Here is a 19,148-nt window from a genome sequence, read left to right as displayed (position 1 = left end):
GATAATCTTGCCTCTCTGCTCTTTTGACTTTTGGGTGCTGCCTTTCTGCTTAGTGTCTGCTTTCTCCTTACTTGATGGTGCCAATGGAGCTACACGGCTAGAAGAGATTCAACATATCTTTGTCTAGTCTTTGTTTCCACAGCTAGAAAGGATCCACCACTCCCATAGCAGCGCTTGTGAGATGAATTCATACATCATTATAACATCACTTTTGTTTATTTTTAATAGCAATAAAAAAAACCTACACCAATGAAAACTCAATAACTCTACAAGAAGTGTATTTTGCTGCTTCAGCTATTTCCCAAAGTAAACCTGTATCTCAGATTAAGGATCCTTTCCCCTTTTAGTAGAATAGATATAAAGCACAGTCAGGAGGTGTTTGGCCAAACCAATTATCAAACAGACAGTACACAGCGGGAGAGGTGGTGGAAGGAGGGAATTAGGGGAGAAAGCCCCCAGATCAGAGATAGCATATATTCTGTATCCGAAAGGCATCCTGGTGCAGATTTGCTAAAAGAGATTCTGCACACCAGTGTTAAAGCGTAATACTTGAAAGGGTCCTAATGCTTAGAAAGGTTTGCTGGTTGAAAAGGCCTCATTACAATCCCAGCAGCAGACAGAGCAGATTTGTAGTGCTTTTACGAAATAGCATATCAAACGAAGAACTGCAAAGGGTCAGTAAAATTAGCCCAGCCATATGAAGACCACAGTGGTACCACTCCTTTCCATGCCACTAGTATGATGTGAGAAGGTGACTTGGGCCACCCAAAAGGACCCTCATGCCATGGTTTATTTGCATCTCAGCATAAAACCTTAGGAAATTGCATTACCAGGGGGGTGTTGCTGCTGTGCCTCTCAAATTTCCTTGTGGTGCAGTAAGGAGCAGGGTTGCAGCAGCCCCTGTGCCAGAAGTGTAACACAAGTCCTGGGATTTAGGTTTTAGCATTTGCATTCCAACTGCAATGTGATATACATGCAGGGCTAATGTACATTTGGGCTGGGCCTCAAATGTAGATATTTGTATGTTTTTGGCGTTTGGTAAGTTTCGCAACTTGTTTTTCTGTGCATTGGACTAAAATGTCACCCACTCTCTCAGCTTAGAGCTGCAAATATGAGCAAATAAGAGATGCAATCTGGCAAAATACTTTTTTGTGTATTAATGGACAATAGACTTTGTCACAGTAAAGAGGTAAAAACCCTCATAGATATTAATAAACTAGGGCCTGGAACTGGGGTTTGTGAAAGGAATGAAAGGGCACTTTCAATATGCCTTGGCCATCTCAAAAGCAATAGAAGTACACCCTAATGTTGTACCCTGTCCATGAGAATTTCACTGACATTGTCTCTTCCCTGTGATAATTTTCAAATGCAATTTCTTTCCTCACTGACTGCTCGAGAATGGTTGAAAAAATGGAGAGGAAATTTTCAACACAGCGGTATGGCAAATGCTGGGCTGGAAACATGTCATGGCCGAACGTGTCATCCTGTAGTATATCATATGTCTCAATCTTAAATTCAACACAACAACACAGTACTGAGGCAAATAAAGCAATTACAACTCCAGTGGTGTCCTCTCTTGTAGTAAGTTGCCCAGTATTTGCTGAAGTGGAACAGCAGTATTACAGGCCATGTGTTCTCTGAAGAGAAGTTTCATGGCATATGAGCACCAGGTTGGCTAATGAGAAGAGCCTGAAATAGCATTATCGACGCAGTCAGTGATCCACGGTCGTCGAGGCATCATGAGCTTCTCGGATAAATGGGCTGGCGAAACAGTCTTGGCCCGATACACAGTTGTGCAAGCTCTGAAAACAAACACATGTGTGTGTTGCATTAACATCATTCTCTATACCCATGAAACACGAGCGACACAATCTACTTGGCCGAAATCAATAGCCATTATCACTTGCTGTGTAAATGTTGGGTATGACCCAGTCACAGTTAAGCACTTTGAGCTCCCTTTGATTCCCAGAAGAAAGTTAAACATACAGCCTGTCATTGAAATAAATCCACTGAACATTAACTGGATGGTGCGCCTTCTGTTTCAGGGCAGCTGGAGTCTTTTAGGTCATAAATTGTAAGTGTTCCTCCTTAACTGCTGTTTTATTTTATTTTTTTAAAGTGTGGAGAATGGTTGTTTTTGCTGAGGGCCACTTATTCTGTCAGTAAACATACTTATGGTGGGTGGGGCCAAAGCCAGAAATGGGTGGAGCTTGAAGGATTACATAAATATTCTCTATACAACCCAATTTTCTCTCTTGCATGGGTGTAGTCGGGGTGGGGGTATCTGCCACCCAATCAAGTAAATAAATAAAAAGAGTTAACTAAAAGTAGAAATAATCAGAATATTTGAACTAGAAATGCTCGCTGAGGTCACTTGGATGATGTTGTGCCATATTATGGTGATGCAATTGGCAACACAACTGAGTGACAGGCATGGCATCCACAAACTGACCAATCGCATTGCAGGTAGCTCGGTTCTGGAACAGGACAGGTGGGTGTCTTGCTCCCACCCCCAACATAAATCCTGGCTACACCCATGTTCTCTTGCATTCCACACGGGGGACGGGACTGTATTATGGTTCTGAACTTTATTTTACAGTATAAAATAACACTTTTTCCTAAATTTAAGATTACAGTTTGACTCAGCACGTACTGCCTTATCTGATACATGCAGTACACAATTCATTTCATTTCTTATTCAGTTCATGTGCATTCCTCATGTGTCTTTTCTATTTTACTGGCAATAGTGAAACTCTCCGCTTGTCTTGGAACCAAATAGGAAAAGGGTTCCGCAGGATTCAGAAGCCACACACTATGGAAACAGGATGTTCTCACACATTTCCTGCGAAGCCCTGCATTCCCCATACAAGCATTGCAATTACCTGGTCTTTAACAAAGTCAGCAGGATTATCGCCAGCACCAAGATTATGCAAGAGGTGTATATCATTATAATGATTGTGTCCGCTAAAAATTAAATTATGGAAACAGAATTAAAACATTGATCAAAGAGTATTTTATGCAGTCACTATAGTACAAATTAAAACCAAATATTCACTGTCCTCAGCTTAATATCTCCTAGGGTCTTGATCACCATATTTCATTTTTTCTTTCGGCTTCTAAAAACTATCCCTGAAGGAGGTTTCTATGTTAAGTTTGCTTCCAGGATTCTTAATAATAATATTTAAAAGTTTGGTTTGATTCCTTTCCTTGACCCCTTGATTGGTGCTTTTTTTTTGTTTTCTTCTGTGGGAGCCCATGCCTCTCATAACATTGTGGCTCTCCAGTGACCTTGATGGGAGCTTTTTCATTTTTTTTAAAAAAAGCCAAACTTACTGTACAATGAAGACCGTTCTCCAGTTACAGGAAGTATTTTTCCAGGTAGAACCATACGTGATGAGTAAAGATCAGCTTTTCCACCTGATATCTGAGCTGTAAATTGAAGAGGATATAAAAAGAGAGCAATTGTGTGAAAGCCAGCAGGGCCTGCAACAAATGCTGGATTGTGAAGTGCTTCTGTCCAGGATTCCACCCTGTCATCTGGGCCCTTTTTCAGGATACCGGTACTTCATTCCACCTCCTCTCAGATTTCTGTCCCTTTGCCTACTGCCGCAACAGCCAGCCAGTAACCTGTGCCAACGGAGCATCTTCAGTCCCCATTGGGTAATTAAAAAAACACAAATTCTTGTAGAGTTTCACCCCCTTAAATGTTTTGTGTACTTCTGCAACTTTTGAGAATCCTCTAAACCTGCTGATGCCTTGCATTTGTGTGTGCCTGGCGCCAGTTTTGCTAGAATTCCCATTTTATCATAAGGTCATTAAAAAACAGGAATCTTTTTTCCCCTGTTAGCAGATGAAGCAAACTTTAAGCTGCAAATGGTTAACTGGTTGACTCATTCATTCATTCATTCCCACATAATGGGACCTCCTGGCAAAGGTACAAGGCAAATTGTAAGGCCTGGGCAAGTTGATAAAGAGAGAGGTGCTCCTTTGGGTTAGTTCAACTTACTGAAGCAGGATTTGCTGTGGAGGATATGATGGAACCACTTGCATGCAGTCTGCTTAGCTAGTGGCGTTGTGTCACAGGTACACTCGACTCCTCGAAGGACAGACCCCCACATTCCGACATAAGCAGCTCGGCACTCATCACTGTCAGAACACATCAGATCATTTGCATTCAAAGATTCGAAACAAGCTTTATCTTCAAGGCATTGTCGGGCGAAGGGTTTTAAACACTTAGATGTAAATACTTCATACTTGGCCCTGTGGAAAGAGAAATGCGTATGCATTTTATTCTTCCTGGTATTCCCTTTCATCTGGGACACGGGTGGCGCTGTGGTCTAAACCACAGAGCCTAAGGCTTGCCGGTCAGAAGGTCAGCAGTTCAAACCCCCGCGACTGGGTGAGCTCCCGTTTCTCTGTCCCAGCTCCTGCCAACCTAGCAGTTCAAAAGCACGTCAAAGTGCAAGTAGATAAATAGGTACCGCTTCGGGATGGTAAACGGCTTTTCCGTGCGCTGCTCTGGTTCGCCAGAAGCAGCTTAGTCATGCTGGCCACATGACCCAGAAGCTGTACGCCAGCTCCCTTGGCCAATAAAGCGAGATGAGCGCCGCAACCCCAGAGTCGGTCATGACTGGACCTAATGGTCAGGGGTCCCTTAACTTTACCTTTATTCCCTTTCATGTATAATTCAGGGAGAGCTGAAGGATTGATTAGCAAATAACAAAATGAAAGAAAAATGAAGAATTTCTTGTAAGTGACAAAACAAGGGACATATAGCTTGGACATGTTCATACCCTAAAGCCTCATACCCTCAATGGGGAGCAATGTTTGGGAAGTTGAAGCTGGGGAGGTGGGTTTAACATCTCCCCCGCCTCCATGTGCTATGATCCTCAAAATCGAAGATAAACAAGAGACATTGCTGGGTGAATGGCACATAATAAGCTGTAACTTGACCCTAACTCTGCTCTCAATGCAAGCCTAGAACTTTTAGACCTTGAATGGTCCTGTCTGCTACTGGTGGCCCAGTCCTGTCATCTCCTATGGCTTTATTTGCCTGCAGTGTTTTCAGTGTTAATCTGTATCCACCTCTATGTTAAATTATGCATATTGATTATTTTTACATCTGTGTAGATGTGCTCATGTGCTTTAGCATTAGAGTTATGTCATTGGAGAGGCAGCAGGAACAGCAGGAGAGGTATCAGCAGCAGGGAAGAGTGTATCAGCCTTCTGAAGCTCCTGCTAAGATCCCAAATCCTTTACTCCGCTGAGCATCTCCAGGACCAGGATGAAAATGCTACTAAAAAGCACCAAGTCCCATAACCAGCCTTGTAGGTAACACAGTCTTAAAGTGCATTATCTGCCGGTTTGACCACCTTGCAGTGATTGGATTATAGGGTGCACATTCAAGAACAGTTAAAATGTACATGTCCTGCAAAAGATCTATATAAATTTCCTGAATGACAGAGATGGTTAGGAGGAAGGCTTAAATCACAGAAAAACCCTCTTACAGCTTTTGCTTGTGGTGTAGGTTGGAAAGCAAACATTATTTGCTGCATTGTGAATGAGCAAATAAATAAGAGATCATCTTGGGCTCCTTGTGCATTTTTATATTAAACACACATGTGCCAGCAGTCAACCAAAAATGTGTATTTCCACTTACCAGCAGATCTCGTTTCTTTGGCATGTGTCAATTACACTGAGGCATGAAGGAGCTGGGACCATATTGACTCCACACACTGTGCCATGAAGGAATCCCTTGGCGTGGTGGCAGTTTTCATCTGATGGCATGCAATCACAGAAGGTCAACACCAGGGCTACGTTCAAAGGCATGTTTTCATAGAAGGACCGCAGAGCCACTTGGCATCGATTCCAATTGCACTGTGTTGCATTAGCTTGGCAGGCTTGAAGGTAGCGAGATAGTTGTCTGTTACAGACTCCGTCATTGACACAGTCCACTTTGACTTGGAAGCAGGAGCGCAGGTGTTTGTATTCTGAGGAAACAGCAAAATGATCACAAGACGATAGAGATAGGGGTACGAGGAGTGATTTTGAAAGCACAACAGTTCTCAAACTCTCCCTTGAATTTGTGACATGGCAGTCACTCTACCATAGGCAACCCATTTCTATTTGCATTTTCTGAAAAAAACACCCCATACATTGAGGTGGCGAACTTCAGGCCCGGGGGCTTAATATGGCCCTCCAGACGTCTCAGTTTAGCCCTTGTAACTTTCCCTAGGCCATCACTATTTCCAGCTCTTGCAATGAGCTTGCAGTGTCTCATTCTGCACGGGGTCAGGAAGCTGGATTACTCATAATTTATGTGGGCCACAAAGTTGAAATCGATACAGGGTATAGAAACGTTTAAAAAGTAGGCTACTGTTTACCATAGTTTGAAAGAGACGATGACTTCCACTGTGATTTTATTTTCAGGTGATCTACAACGAAGGAGATACATATTATACAGATTACATGTTGTAAATTAATTGTAGATTTGAAATGGAAGCAGCAGTTTGCAATGAAACACAATGCTAAGAAAAAAATGATGATCGGGTTATTTGACGGCCTTTAGCAGAGGCATTCCTAGTTTAGAGCAAAGGTGCTCTAGATGTTGTTTGACTCCAACATCCATCAACCCCAATAGCCAAAGACAACGTTGGAGTGTGGAGCACAGAATAACATCAACCTTACCTTTTCACCAGGCTTGGTGTCAGTAATCAGTATATTCAGACAGCTGATAGGACCCATGGATGGGGAGGGGTCCTCCATAGACTGCAGACACCAGACTGTTACCTGCTGGTTTCTGCTGGTGGCAGCAAAGATGATCTCCCTACCATCTTTGTTCATCTTGTTTCCATGGTCAGATGAGGCCTTTTATGTTTCATTTTTAAAGGCTAAACACTTCTGAGCATTGCCATTGGGATGGATGGGAACTGTAGCTTGCCATAGCTCCTGATTCAGTGAACAGGGCAGGAGAATAGATGCAAACCATATGAATTTAAAGCATTGTCTGACATTGACTCACATGCACTGGTTGCATAATGCAACAGCTGCAAGTGTTGGGACAAGTGTTGTTCATGTCAATTGCTGACTCCTGCACCTGCTGTTTCCTCTCAGCATTTACACATCAGCTTCAATTTTATCTGAATTGCCTAGAAGAAATCCAAACATAGGAGTAACAACATAACTGAGTAAATGATGTTTGAGTTACAGCGAGCTACAGCAACGTGGAATTAAAAACAGAGGGAAAGCAAATAACTCTCTGTCTTTGGGATTAGGTACACAGTCAAGATTCAATGGTTATTTGAGGAGGTATCTAGCTGAGGCAACAACCATTATCTATAAAAAGAATGGATTAACGCAAGAACATGAGAAAAGCCCTTCTGCATCGGGCCAAAGACCAGTCTGTTCCTGCAATCTGTTCTATCCATGCCCAACCAGTTGCCTATGACATACCCTCGAAGTGTCCCAATTTTCCAGGGTCAGTCCCAGAGTTACAGCAGCCATCTTGGTTTCTGATTTGACCCCAGAATGTCCAGGTTTTCCCTTTTCCTTCCCTCCACATCTTGGAGAGCAATTTTAGAGATCAGACTACCCCTTTGTCCTTTTTGGAAACAGGAACCTTTGGTGTGCATTTGTGTGTCTGTAGGTGCAAAAACAGAGTCCTGTTTATACCGAAAATAAAATACCTGCACCAAATGAAGGAAGCTGGCATACAAAGCCATTCCTATAATTTTGAAGGAAAATGTAACCAATCCACTTGGTTACATCCTCCAGCACTGGAGGTGGAACATAGACTTCACAGCTCATAGCTCCTGATCTTCCTATCCTCCATGGATGTATCTATTCCTGTCCAAGTGAGTGGCCATCTCTACATCTCTTGTAGGATTCTAGGGTGTTTCCTGCCACATTGTGGCTGACTATGTTTGATCCTGCATGGAAGACCTTGAGAACAATGGAGCAGAAGTTAGTTGTGATGCCACACCTTGACACATATTTGCACAGAAGCAAGTCCCGTCGATTTCAACAGTCCAGTCTTATGCATGAGAACCTGTAAGCAATGCACACAGAGGTCACTGGGACTCCGTATAAGCATGATAACTTTGGGCTTGAATTTGTGAGCAGTGGTGTCAACAGGGAGAACCCCAACCCAACCCACCACCAGTTTTTCTGCATTTGTTTTTTAATTAAATGTAAAAAGTGGCGCTTTGTGCCATCACGCCTATTCATTTCAAGGTTGCTAGGAACAGTATCTTTGAACGGATGTTATTGAAGAGATGACTCTTCATCATTTACCTGCATCAAAGCCTGCATAGGTTTCCTCCTGAATGGCAGAGGCTTGGTATTCCTGGGTGTATTGTACACATGTGTTGTTAAATATATGCTTCCATATTTTAGTGCATCTTTTATGCAGTGGTTCTGGGCATATGCAGCTCCCCAGGACTGTTCTCCTTAACTCCTTCCATGCTGTGAGGCATTGCTGTACCACCACACGGAGGCTACAGTTTGCTACTTTGGTTCTGCACATTCTCTGGAATTTCTTGTACTGCAAGAAACAGGTGTCATCTCCTCGACATATTTCCTTTGCAACCGCGCAGTCGGTTCCTAACATGCCTGGGTGCACCGTCTCTTGCAATTTTGTCTGTGGCAGGAATCCTAACTGGACATCTGTGCTTGCGTAAAGCTTCGATTTCCCTGCGTAAAAGAGAATTTGTGAGCAAAATCAGTTGGATAGATCATGCTCGCGGCTGCATCTTTCAAATGCAATCAGGCTGATAGTAAAAACTGATAAGCAAAGGAGCAGCTACATGAATTATGCTTTGTAAATACCTCCCCCCCCCCATGATTATTTGGGATGGTACCAGGGCCATCCCAAGATATTTTGCTGCCTGAAGCGAAGGATATTTACAAAAAAGCCAACTAAACTGGAAACTGAATCTGACTTTTGACACTGTCCTCTGCACTGCACCTGAAGATAGCAGGCTAGCTATGGAAGTGCAGGACTGGTCATGCGAAACACACGTTTCTGTCCTTACTGCATTTTTAAGCATCTGCTGCCTGAGGCAAATGCCTCACTCTGCCTATTTGTGAGGCTGATCCAGGATAGAACCTTCTCTACAGCAGCACCTAAGGATGGAATTATGCCTCGTGGTGTGCTCTTAGCTCTCACTTTTTCTTCCTTCAGATATTAATTGAAGACTAGTCTTTTCCTCTCTCCTTTTTTATGTTAATCAAGATGGTAGCTGGAGTCCATAACCCTGTCATTTTGCAGGGTTCATTGCTGGTCTTAAATGGTTGATGAATTGGCTTGGATCCTAAGGGAAGTTCATGGAAGGAAGTCCCCCTCCCCTCCTCTCCCCTCTTGCAGCTTCCTGTGCCCCCCTGAAAAACCTGAAAAGCTGAGTGTGGGGGGTTCTTGGGGAGAAGGGAATAATCCACTGGTTTTGTCTGGATTTGAATGGTACTTTATTTGTCTTGAATTTTGGACTCCGATGACTACTATAATTGCTTAGGAAAGCCACAGTCTCCTAATTAGAGGTCAAAGATCCATAGAATATTTGAATCCGATAGTTTGTCAAAGCTAAACCTCTAAGCCATAATGAACATAAGAGCATAACAAGAGCTCTGCTGCATCAGACCAAAGCTCAGCATCCTTCTTCTCCCAGTGGTAACCCAGATGCCCATGTCCATCATGCAAGCAAGACATGACCTCTCCCTCAATCATTCCCCAGCAAATGGCTGAGAGCCTCTGATCCTCAAAGTACCATACGGCTCCCATTTCTAGCAGCTGTTAATAGCCTTATCAGGGCCATGATTACACTGCATTATTTTGTTCTAGAGAAGAAAATAATCTGTTACCTTTATTCCCAAAACACTGCTTGCCAAGCAACGCTGTAGTGCTGCAGTTATCGTTAGTGCAGGTGCAGTCTTTAAATTCTGGGAACTGGTCAACTAAGAACTTGACTGTTTTATTACAGTTGGTTGAATCTTTTACTGTGTAGTTGTTGCCTGGATTTCAAATGCAAGAATGAGTCTTAATACTTTCATTAATGTTATTATATCTATTTATTTATATCCTGCCTTTTCAACTAACTTTTACTCGGACTAGACCCATTGAAATGAATGGACCTGATTAGTCATGGGCATTCACTTCAATGAGTCTAGTGGGAATAAACATTGTGACCCAATATAAACTACGGTATGAAGTAGTTTGTATGAAAGGAATCCCGTAGCACCTTAAAGGCTTGAAATTTGAGTGGCTCAAAAGCTTTCATGAACTAGGTACCATTTCACTGGATGAAGTCATCTTTAGTCTATAAAACCCTAGACCACCACAAATTAAGAACACTCCAACAGAACATGTCCCTGTGAGTACGTACGTGTAGATGCCCCCATTTTCTTTTTTCAAAGTTAAAATCCTATTGATTCAACCCCACACTCCACCTCTGGGCTAGCATATTCCTTGGGTGTAGCTTTTAAGAAAGAGCTCTCTGCGTGTTCAGTCCTGTGTGCTGAACTGGAAAGTGGAACGGTGTATATGTACTTCTTCTGTGGATGATCAAACACACTCTCCATTAAGTATTTTCTCAACAGTTTCCAATCATCAGTAAATGTGTGTATCTATGAGGGATTACTTAAAAAAAAAAAAGTGGGGGGAAGTTGCTGCACTGTTACCTGAAGTGTGGAACATTCTGGTTGCTGTTTTTTTACTCTCATGTTTTTCAAGACCATTTTACTATGTGACTACTGATGGCAAACACATGAAGTGGTGGTTTTCTCACTCAAAATACCCATGTCATGGACACCATCCTGAAAGATGCTGTTTCATACTGCATCACTTGCTTTGTGGCCTCTTGGTTGCATTTGGAAAGGATGCAAAATGTACTTGCTCAGGGGGACATTTTAGTTTTTGCTTTTTTTAAAGACTCAGACACTTGTTGAAAATATAAGTGCCAACCCACCCCTATCTTTTCACTTTTTGTGTTAACATCTGGCCTCCAGGAGAAAGATCAGCAGCTACTGAGAATTCAATTATCAACGTCACAAGACTTTCATGTAATCTGTGCATGTTTAGGACATGTGCTAAATTGGTGTACATTTCTTTTACAAGTTTCATGAGGCTGATTCAGTCTGTTGATTCAGCTGTTCAATTAAAATGCCAGAATTTCATTTATGTAGGAGTTGGATTTTTTTAAAAAAATAATAGTTTCCTGTTATTGTTGAGCAGAGTAACTCTTAGCAACGTAGATTCACTCAGATGAAAAGTATGAGATTTCCCCTTTGTATATATTACACTGTAGTTACTACTACTTTGGGGATTTAGTATAGATTCTATTAACTGGAAACTGAGATGGGGACAAACAGAAGAAGACACCTTCACCCCGGTATGGCTCCCCTTTATCACATACACAGCCCAACAGGACAACGACAATAATCCACCAACAGCATACAAATCAATATGGCTAACCTGATCCAAAACACCCACCCACCTCACTCACACACGAAAACAAAGATCACCACAGCCAATCACAAACAAACAATCACACCCTAGGCCAACCCCAACCTCTCTCACCACCAAAGGAACACAAGTGAACAACACAAGCACGCTGACACCAAACTCTACATACATTAAGCATAATAGAAACACCGCTACCCGACCCCACCCCCATCCATCTCCCCTCCCTCCACCCCCCTTTCTTTTTTTCTTTCTTTTTTCTTCTCTCCCTAATGCCTCATCAAATGAAATGGATTTGTAAAAATGTTACATGGAAGAAAAAAATACGAGGCATTACACTTACACTGTAAAACAAGAAAACCCTTAATAAAATATTTTTTAAAAAAACTTTAAACTGGCTGTATATCTTAGACTAACACCTAAGTCTGACACACTATAGGTTATATCTGTCAGTAAGTGTAAGGAAATGGTTCAGAAGAACATCAAGAGCTATATTCTGGGGTGGGGATGGGGAAAGATGGAGTCTCAAATGTATTACTGAACTTAAGGAGCAACCCATAGGATCAGAGCCATGGATCCTCATCTTAAAAACCACTTACTGTAGATTTCCCCCCATTTTTTTGACAAAGTAATTATGCATGATCACACTCTGTTACAAAGCTTTTAATTCCAAACCTCTGCAAACAAACAGCCCCTCCAGGTAGTCTATTTGTTGAACATTCATTATTCTTTGTGCTCATGATGTTATCAGGTCAATTGTATGCATTACTTGGAAACCATTTGTGCCAGCAAAAGTGTTGCAGGCTCAGTTTGACTTGTAATAGGTGCATGTCTCGTAGTTTCCTGCTGAAATTCTGTATTCCTTTTGCCTCCTTTTATAAATTTCCCAACAATAGGCATCTCCCCACTCACCCATGTGACTGTGTCTATACGTGTGACGCCAGGAAATAAATAAATCAATGTAAACTGCAAAGAGGGCAAAGAGGGCTTGAAAAGAATGGGGAAACTGCAAAAATGGCACAAAAAGAGCTGGAAAACCACTAGCAATCCCAGGAGCCTTTGCACTGACCTTTGAGGCCTGTGGAAATTTGGATATTAAGAACGTAGGTTTGGAGGGAGCGATTGTAGTGGAGTTTGGTGGATTTTGAAACAAAGCAGTGTTTTTAAAGGTTTTTTTTTAAGGGTTTCCAGAGGTTTAGAGGGAATTTACAAGTCTTTTAGATGGTGTTCCCCACTATGTGTGATTTCATGTATACACATGGTACCCAGGAACATAACCCCTGCTGAACTGGGGAGACGCCTGTATTCACAAAATGTATAGGGAATGCTTTAACAACTTTTATTTCATGGAAACACATCCCTGGGGCTATCTGCACACCTTTGTCCACCCCTCCCCACCCCTGAACATTTTTTTTTGTATGATCAGAATTAGCCCATATGCAATGGCGTTTTCTCCTTAGTAACTGTATTTAATACTTCAGTCCCTGTTTTCATTGAGTATGTAGTCAGTTGCAAAGAAGTAGAGTTTAGCAACCTGCTCAGCAATTCATTGTGTAAGCAGGAGCTCCGGCAGGCATATGCACCTCTCAGTCTATAAGATATTTCACATTAATTTCAATGAATGTGGAATTAGGCATGGAAGGGTGTGTTTCTATGGAATGCTCCCTCCATTTAAGTGTGTGGTGATGATGCCCAGCTCCATAGGGGTACAGGAAATGAGCTCTCCTACCATATGTCTGGGAAATGAAGAATTCCCTTTTAAAATTCAGTTCAGTGTTCGTTTTAATGGAAGCTGATTAGACAAGGAATGCTGGTTCTCTGAAATCACAGAGCAATCTATGGCTTCTCTGTAGTTACCTGAAATGCAACAAACTTCTTCAAGCAAAGCCCAGACACTTTCACATCCATTTCCTGCAGCTTCACATCTCTCTCTCAGCTCTTGGCATCTGGAGGTCTGGAAAGCAGTTACATGCATGGAATGTAGTGCCAGCACTGCAAAACAGATAATATAACCTTGGTGATAAGCAGTGGATCCTTTGCATTTCTACCCAATGTTTTATTGTAGAGAGCATGGAAGGGTAAAGGAGATACACAAGGTTACCCATGCTGAATTTCAGATACCCCTGTTTAGATCCGTCAAGGAACAAGGAACTCAGTCTTTTTTCTAAGCAGACTGAGCTCTCTTCTCTTTCACCTTTGGTGTTTCTCCATTCTGCGCTTCACTCCAATCGCCATTGTTCTTGCTTCAGTCTGAGCTTCACTATTTCAAAGGGAGGTTCTAGAGCAAACTTTTAATCTCATGGCTTTGAAAATGTGTGTGTGTGCATAATTAGTTTTGTTTTTTAATTTATTTTTAAAAAACATATTTTATAGGGATTTTCAATACAGAAAAAAATGACATTTTATAGTAACAGACTATCAATAATTAAGAAAAAAATTAAATATGTCAATATATGATATACCACATATACAGAATATATATATATATATATATATATATATATATATATATATATATGGACGCGGGTGGCGCTGTGGGTAAAACCTCAGCACCTAGGACTTGCCGATCGCATGGTCAGCGGTTTGAATCCCCGCGGCGGGGTGCGCTCCCGTCGTTCGGTCCCAGCGCCTGCCAACCTAGCAGTTCGAAAGCACCTCCGGGTGCAAGTAGATAAATAGGGACCGCTTACCAGCGGGAAGGTAAACGGCGTTCCGTGTGCTGCGCTGGCTCACCAGATGCAGCTTGTCAAGCTGGCCACGTGACCAGGAAGTGTCTGCGGACAGCGCTGGCTCCCGGCCTATAGAGTGAGATGAGCGCACAACCCTAGAGTCTGTCAAGACTGGCCCGTACGGGCAGGGGTACCTTTACCTTTATTTATATATATATATATATATATATATATATATATATATATATATATATATGCACATGTGTTGTTATTTTGTATACATGCAAGCTAACTTGCAGAGAGCACAGGTTCTAAAATGAGCTTTTCTAGGGCTCAAACCAGCTTACAATTCATGCCTCTAGTAAGCCTAGCTACGTGGAAGGTTCTGCTGTTAATATGTCCATTAAGATTTTGGTGCTTGGGGAGATGAAGCAGATATAATACATTGAACAGACAGCACTCTTAAAAGTCCCACTGCAAACAATAGGACTTTGAGTGCTGAGGTGCAGGTCTACTAGCTATTACATCAGGCAACAGCAGCAGGAAGCCAGCAGTTCCATCTGACTTCTCCACTCTCTCAGCTGTCATCTTGCAACTGCAGTTTCATCAGGAAGCAACAAAGACAGCTGTGTGAAATGGATCTCTTCCTCTTCCTCAGAAGATTAGAGTTAATAAGTAAAAATAATGGGATTGAAAAAAGTGGGTATTATGGGAACATCTTATTCATGTTCTGCAGCTTCCTATAGGCCTGCTTCTCTGTTCCTCCTCTCACCTACCTATCTCAAGCCAAAGGGAAAAGTCAACAGTAGTAACAATAGCTTTTCTTGTGGCCTGACATGCACTTAGACGTTCCACTCAGCAAACAAGCATGTGTTTGTTTAAACAAAACCTCCCTTTTTCAGATCTACTTGATAAGTTACCTTTCATAGTACCTTTAGGGTGATCTGCCACTGTACTGCCTACGGACTGGAACGGGTCATCACTCAAGCCTAAATACATTGGCTAGGTGTCACTCTTGGCAATCAATGAAATAAAATTAAATATCTACCACCATAGATATAGCATTTTAGTGTGAAGCTGGCACCTGCTCTTCAACAGCTTGCTCTTTTCCAGCCATGCCAGGAGTGCATGAAGAATGTTCCAATCACACATTGCCTCTGGGAACAAGAAAGCCACGTGACTCATGAAGCGTCAACAGTCATGAGCATTTAAAGGATTAGCCATGTTCCACAGAGCACTAGTAACCTTGGGCACAAAAGAAGGAGCAACACACTGCTAAAGAGATGGGACAGAATGGGCTGAGTCAGACAAACAGTTTTGCCTCCCAGTACACAATACATTCCCACTGGTAATAGAAATCTGAATGAAGTTTTGCTCTGCAATATGGTCGTAGAGACCGGTCAGCCATGTGACAGCTATGTGGTCCTTCAGTCATCTCACTTCGATTACATTTTCTTAGTAACTGCAAATGTCAATTTAATTGGGGATAAAGTCTGGCTATCTGACTCAATGATACATTGGGCAATAGATATTGGTCATAATATAATATAATATAAATGTGGAAGCATGGGAACGATGTGGAATATGGATATAATTTTACAGCATGCTAAGAATGGGACACAGGTGGCGCTGTGGTCTAAACCACTGAGCCTAGGTTTTGCCGATCAGAAGGTCAGCGGTTCGAATCCCTGCAAAGGGGTGAGCTCCCGTTGCTCGGTCCCTGCTCCTGCCAACTTAGGAGTTCGAAAGCACGTCAAAGTGCATGTAGATAAATAGGTACCGCTCCAGCATGAAGGTAAATGGCATTTCTGTGCACTGCTCTGGTTCACCAGAAGCGGCTTAGTCATGCTGGCCACATGCCAGCTCCCTCGGCCAATAAAGCAAGATGAGCACCGCAACCCCAAAGTCAGTCATGACTGGACCTAAGAGAAAATTATATGAAAATGATATATCGATGGTACCTAACACCAAGTTAATTGACAAAAGAGGAAGAAGGTTCTTTTTATCATATGTGGTGGTCTTGTAGTAAGGTTAAAGCTTACTGGGAAATGATATATAATGAGTTGAAAAAGATGTTTAAATAACATTTGTAAAAAGACCAGCAGCCTTCCTTTTGGGAATTATAGGGACAGAACTACCCAAACTGTATAGAAATTTATTCATGTATGCAACAACAGTGGCAAGAATGTTACTTGCCCAAAAATGGAAAGAAGAAAAAGTCCCAGCAAAAGAAGAATGGATACAAAAACTTATGGAATATGCAGAAATGGCAAAACTTACTAGAAAACAGACTTTTTATAAAAGAATGGAAATAGTTTATTGAATATTTACAAATAAACTGTAAACAGATAGGAACATTGGCAGGATTATTGTAATAACCTGCAGTTTTATAAGAGTATATATTTATAGTAGATGAATAAATGAGCAAATTAAGTTAATTTGGATATGCAGAAAATATTAAAAACAAATTTAAGGAACCCCAGAAAGAGGGGGAAGGAAGTCAAGTTTTGAAATGTTGAAATTATTGTAAAATTATTGAAATGTATAAAATTGAAAATAAGAATAAGAATAGGTGGCTATCTGAATCTACTGAACAAAATCGCTCATGCTAAGAACAGTGGGCTGTGGTGGGATAGGAAACTGCCCTCCTCACTACAGACCTTTATTTGATCATATTCATTTCTTCAATTTTATATATCAAATTTTTATTCCACCCTTCGTCTGAGGACCACAGAGCTCTAAATTAGCACATTGCTTATATATTTTTTAAAGAAAATAGTTCCCCTTTACAGTCACAAAGACTAAAAGCAAAGTTTCTAAAAGCAAACAAAGCAGCTGCCATTTCAACAAGTTTATTATGTTTGAATAGGAGAGGAGCAGAGAAGGAGGAAAATAAAGTTTAACTTATAGCAAATGTGTGAGTACAAAGTCTGTCCTTTATATTGCATACAATAGGAGGGAGCAGTCCAATAAGTGGTAGGGACCATATGCAGTGTCCAATTCTGTGCCTTCCAACAAGCAGATGAGACTGCGGTCCCATAGGCACACTTAATTCAGAACAAGCCCCAGTGAACACAGTGCGACTTACTTCAGAGTAAGCGTGTATAGGATTGGGTTCCACGAGGAAGAACTCTGCAGAACTTACCCAGCAACAGAATGGAGTTCATCGCGCAAGGAGGTCCTGAGCTATTGATGCGGAGCACAGTAAGCTGCAGGTTATCGCCTGATGCTCTCTGAAATCTCAAAACCTCCGAGTCGTTTCAGCACCACGCCGCGCTGGACAGCTCTCTCCCGGCTGCGTGCGATTGGTCCACCTTGGCGCTGAAAGAGTGAGCCCGTTCTGGTGGGACTCCCCTCCCTGCTCTCGCTTGCTTTAAGTATTCCAGAGAGATAGGAAAGCCAACCCTCCATTTCACACCTGTTGCAGATTTCCGGAGTATAGTAAAAGCTGCCCTGACAGTCGCTTACTACATACCTTGCTGCCTGCGAGTCCAGATGAATTACAGTCTTCTGAGCAAATGCCTGGTGAGGCAATAGTTCAGTCGTCATACCAAGTTAATGATGATAAGCAGAATTTCCTTCTGAAGAGACCATTATTAGAGGGGTTGGGCTTCCCACTCCTTCAAAGCTAAAGAGAAAATCTAATCTTGCAGGTGGAAACCTGCAGGGGGCTGGCTGCTGTTTTCCAAAGTACCTTCTAAGGACCTTTAAAACCTGGGAGTTGCTGCAGTATCTGCTTCTCTGGGGTCCCAGGAAACCCTGGTGACATGAGAAGATGAGTTCATGCTCTAGCTGTGTGGGGCATACCAAAATAGGAGGGCACAACTCAATAAAGATGGGCTCACAGTGACACAAACATTTCTGAAGCTGAGTAGCAGAAGCCCACCTGTGAGACAGAGGGAGGTATAATGCATTAGATAAGGAGAAGTGGATGGGGGTCAGACCATTGGACTATCTAGTTCAGAAATGTTGATCCTGGCTAGCTGTGGCTCTCCAGGGTTTTAGTGGCTCTCCAAGCCCTACCTGCAGATGTTGGAAATTGATCCTGGGACCTACTGCATGCAAAGCAGATGTTCTGACCCTATGGCCCTACAGCTGTGGCTTTGGAAACGAAGAAAAGACCAAGAGAGAGAATGGCACAAAACTTGGAGCAAAGGATTGGATTCCTTGAGTGCAGCCATCTGGGCACATTGTTCATCTCTATAAGTTGGGAGGCATCAGATGACTTCCTCGTGAAGTCAGATGTCCTATAGAATATGCCTTGCATATGGTCAGTGGCAGGTCTGGAAATGGGAAAGCAAAGTGAGGCTGACACAAAACTTCTCTATGGAAGCTAACCTGTTCAAGCAATGAATTTCAAGCCTGGCTCCTGGGCTTAAGACTTTGGTCAGCCTAGAGATGGGTGGCAGTTGTATACAGGGCTCCATTTTGAGTCCCTTTGCTGTCAAGTTTTTCCAGAATACACCATTCCCCCGTTTTCCATTCCTATCTCTGTGTGTCCCATCAGCATTGTTTGGCACTGAGCATGCTTAGCCCTTGTTGAACTCCTTTGGGGTATGTTCCCCCACCCTTTTTAGGATTCTGCCATTTTTCCCAAGCCTGCAGATGGGGTGGACTTTAGTCTTTCAGATTTCAGTGGTGTCCTGTGCAAGGTCAAAATTCGGCACCCACACGACCTCTCACCTCCCTTTTTGCTCAATTCACTACATCATAGTTGGTACACCCTGCAGCGCCCCCTAGACTTGATGCCCAGCACGTCAGAACCAATCGTGCTTTCCTAAATCCACCTCTGCTGCAGATATCTTCCTTGATATGGCTGGTGCCCTTTTGAAGAAGAAGAAGAAGAAGTTTGGATTTGATATCCCACTTTATCACTACCTGAAGAAGTCTCAAAGCGGCTAACATTCTCCTTTCCCTTCCTGCCGCACAACAAACACTCTGTGAGGTGAGTGGGGCTGAGAGACTTCAGAGAAGTGTGACTAGCCCAAGGTCACCCAGCAGCTGCATGTGGAGGAGCGGAGACGCGA

The 19,148-nt window shown here is 42.4% G+C and overlaps 1 protein-coding gene across 1 annotated transcript; it reads right to left on the bottom strand.

Moving 5' to 3' along the window:
• Positions 1 to 214: 214 nt before the first annotated feature.
• GFRAL (GDNF family receptor alpha like) lies at positions 215 to 10,012 on the bottom strand (the record flags this gene model as incomplete). Its single annotated transcript, XM_053384006.1, has 9 exons — positions 215 to 1,802; positions 2,883 to 2,964; positions 3,334 to 3,429; positions 4,007 to 4,260; positions 5,660 to 5,990; positions 6,384 to 6,434; positions 8,293 to 8,344; positions 8,483 to 8,691; positions 9,856 to 10,012. Coding segments are annotated over 9 exons (1,359 nt in total), but the record flags the coding sequence as incomplete, so codon positions are not given.
• Positions 10,013 to 19,148: the final 9,136 nt, after the last annotated feature.

This window comes from Podarcis raffonei, chromosome 3 (assembly GCF_027172205.1).
Source record: "Podarcis raffonei isolate rPodRaf1 chromosome 3, rPodRaf1.pri, whole genome shotgun sequence".
Classification (NCBI taxonomy): Eukaryota; Metazoa; Chordata; class Lepidosauria; order Squamata; family Lacertidae; genus Podarcis; species Podarcis raffonei.
The sequence above is the reverse complement of the archived record's forward strand: the minus strand, read 5'-3'. Positions and strand labels throughout refer to the sequence as shown.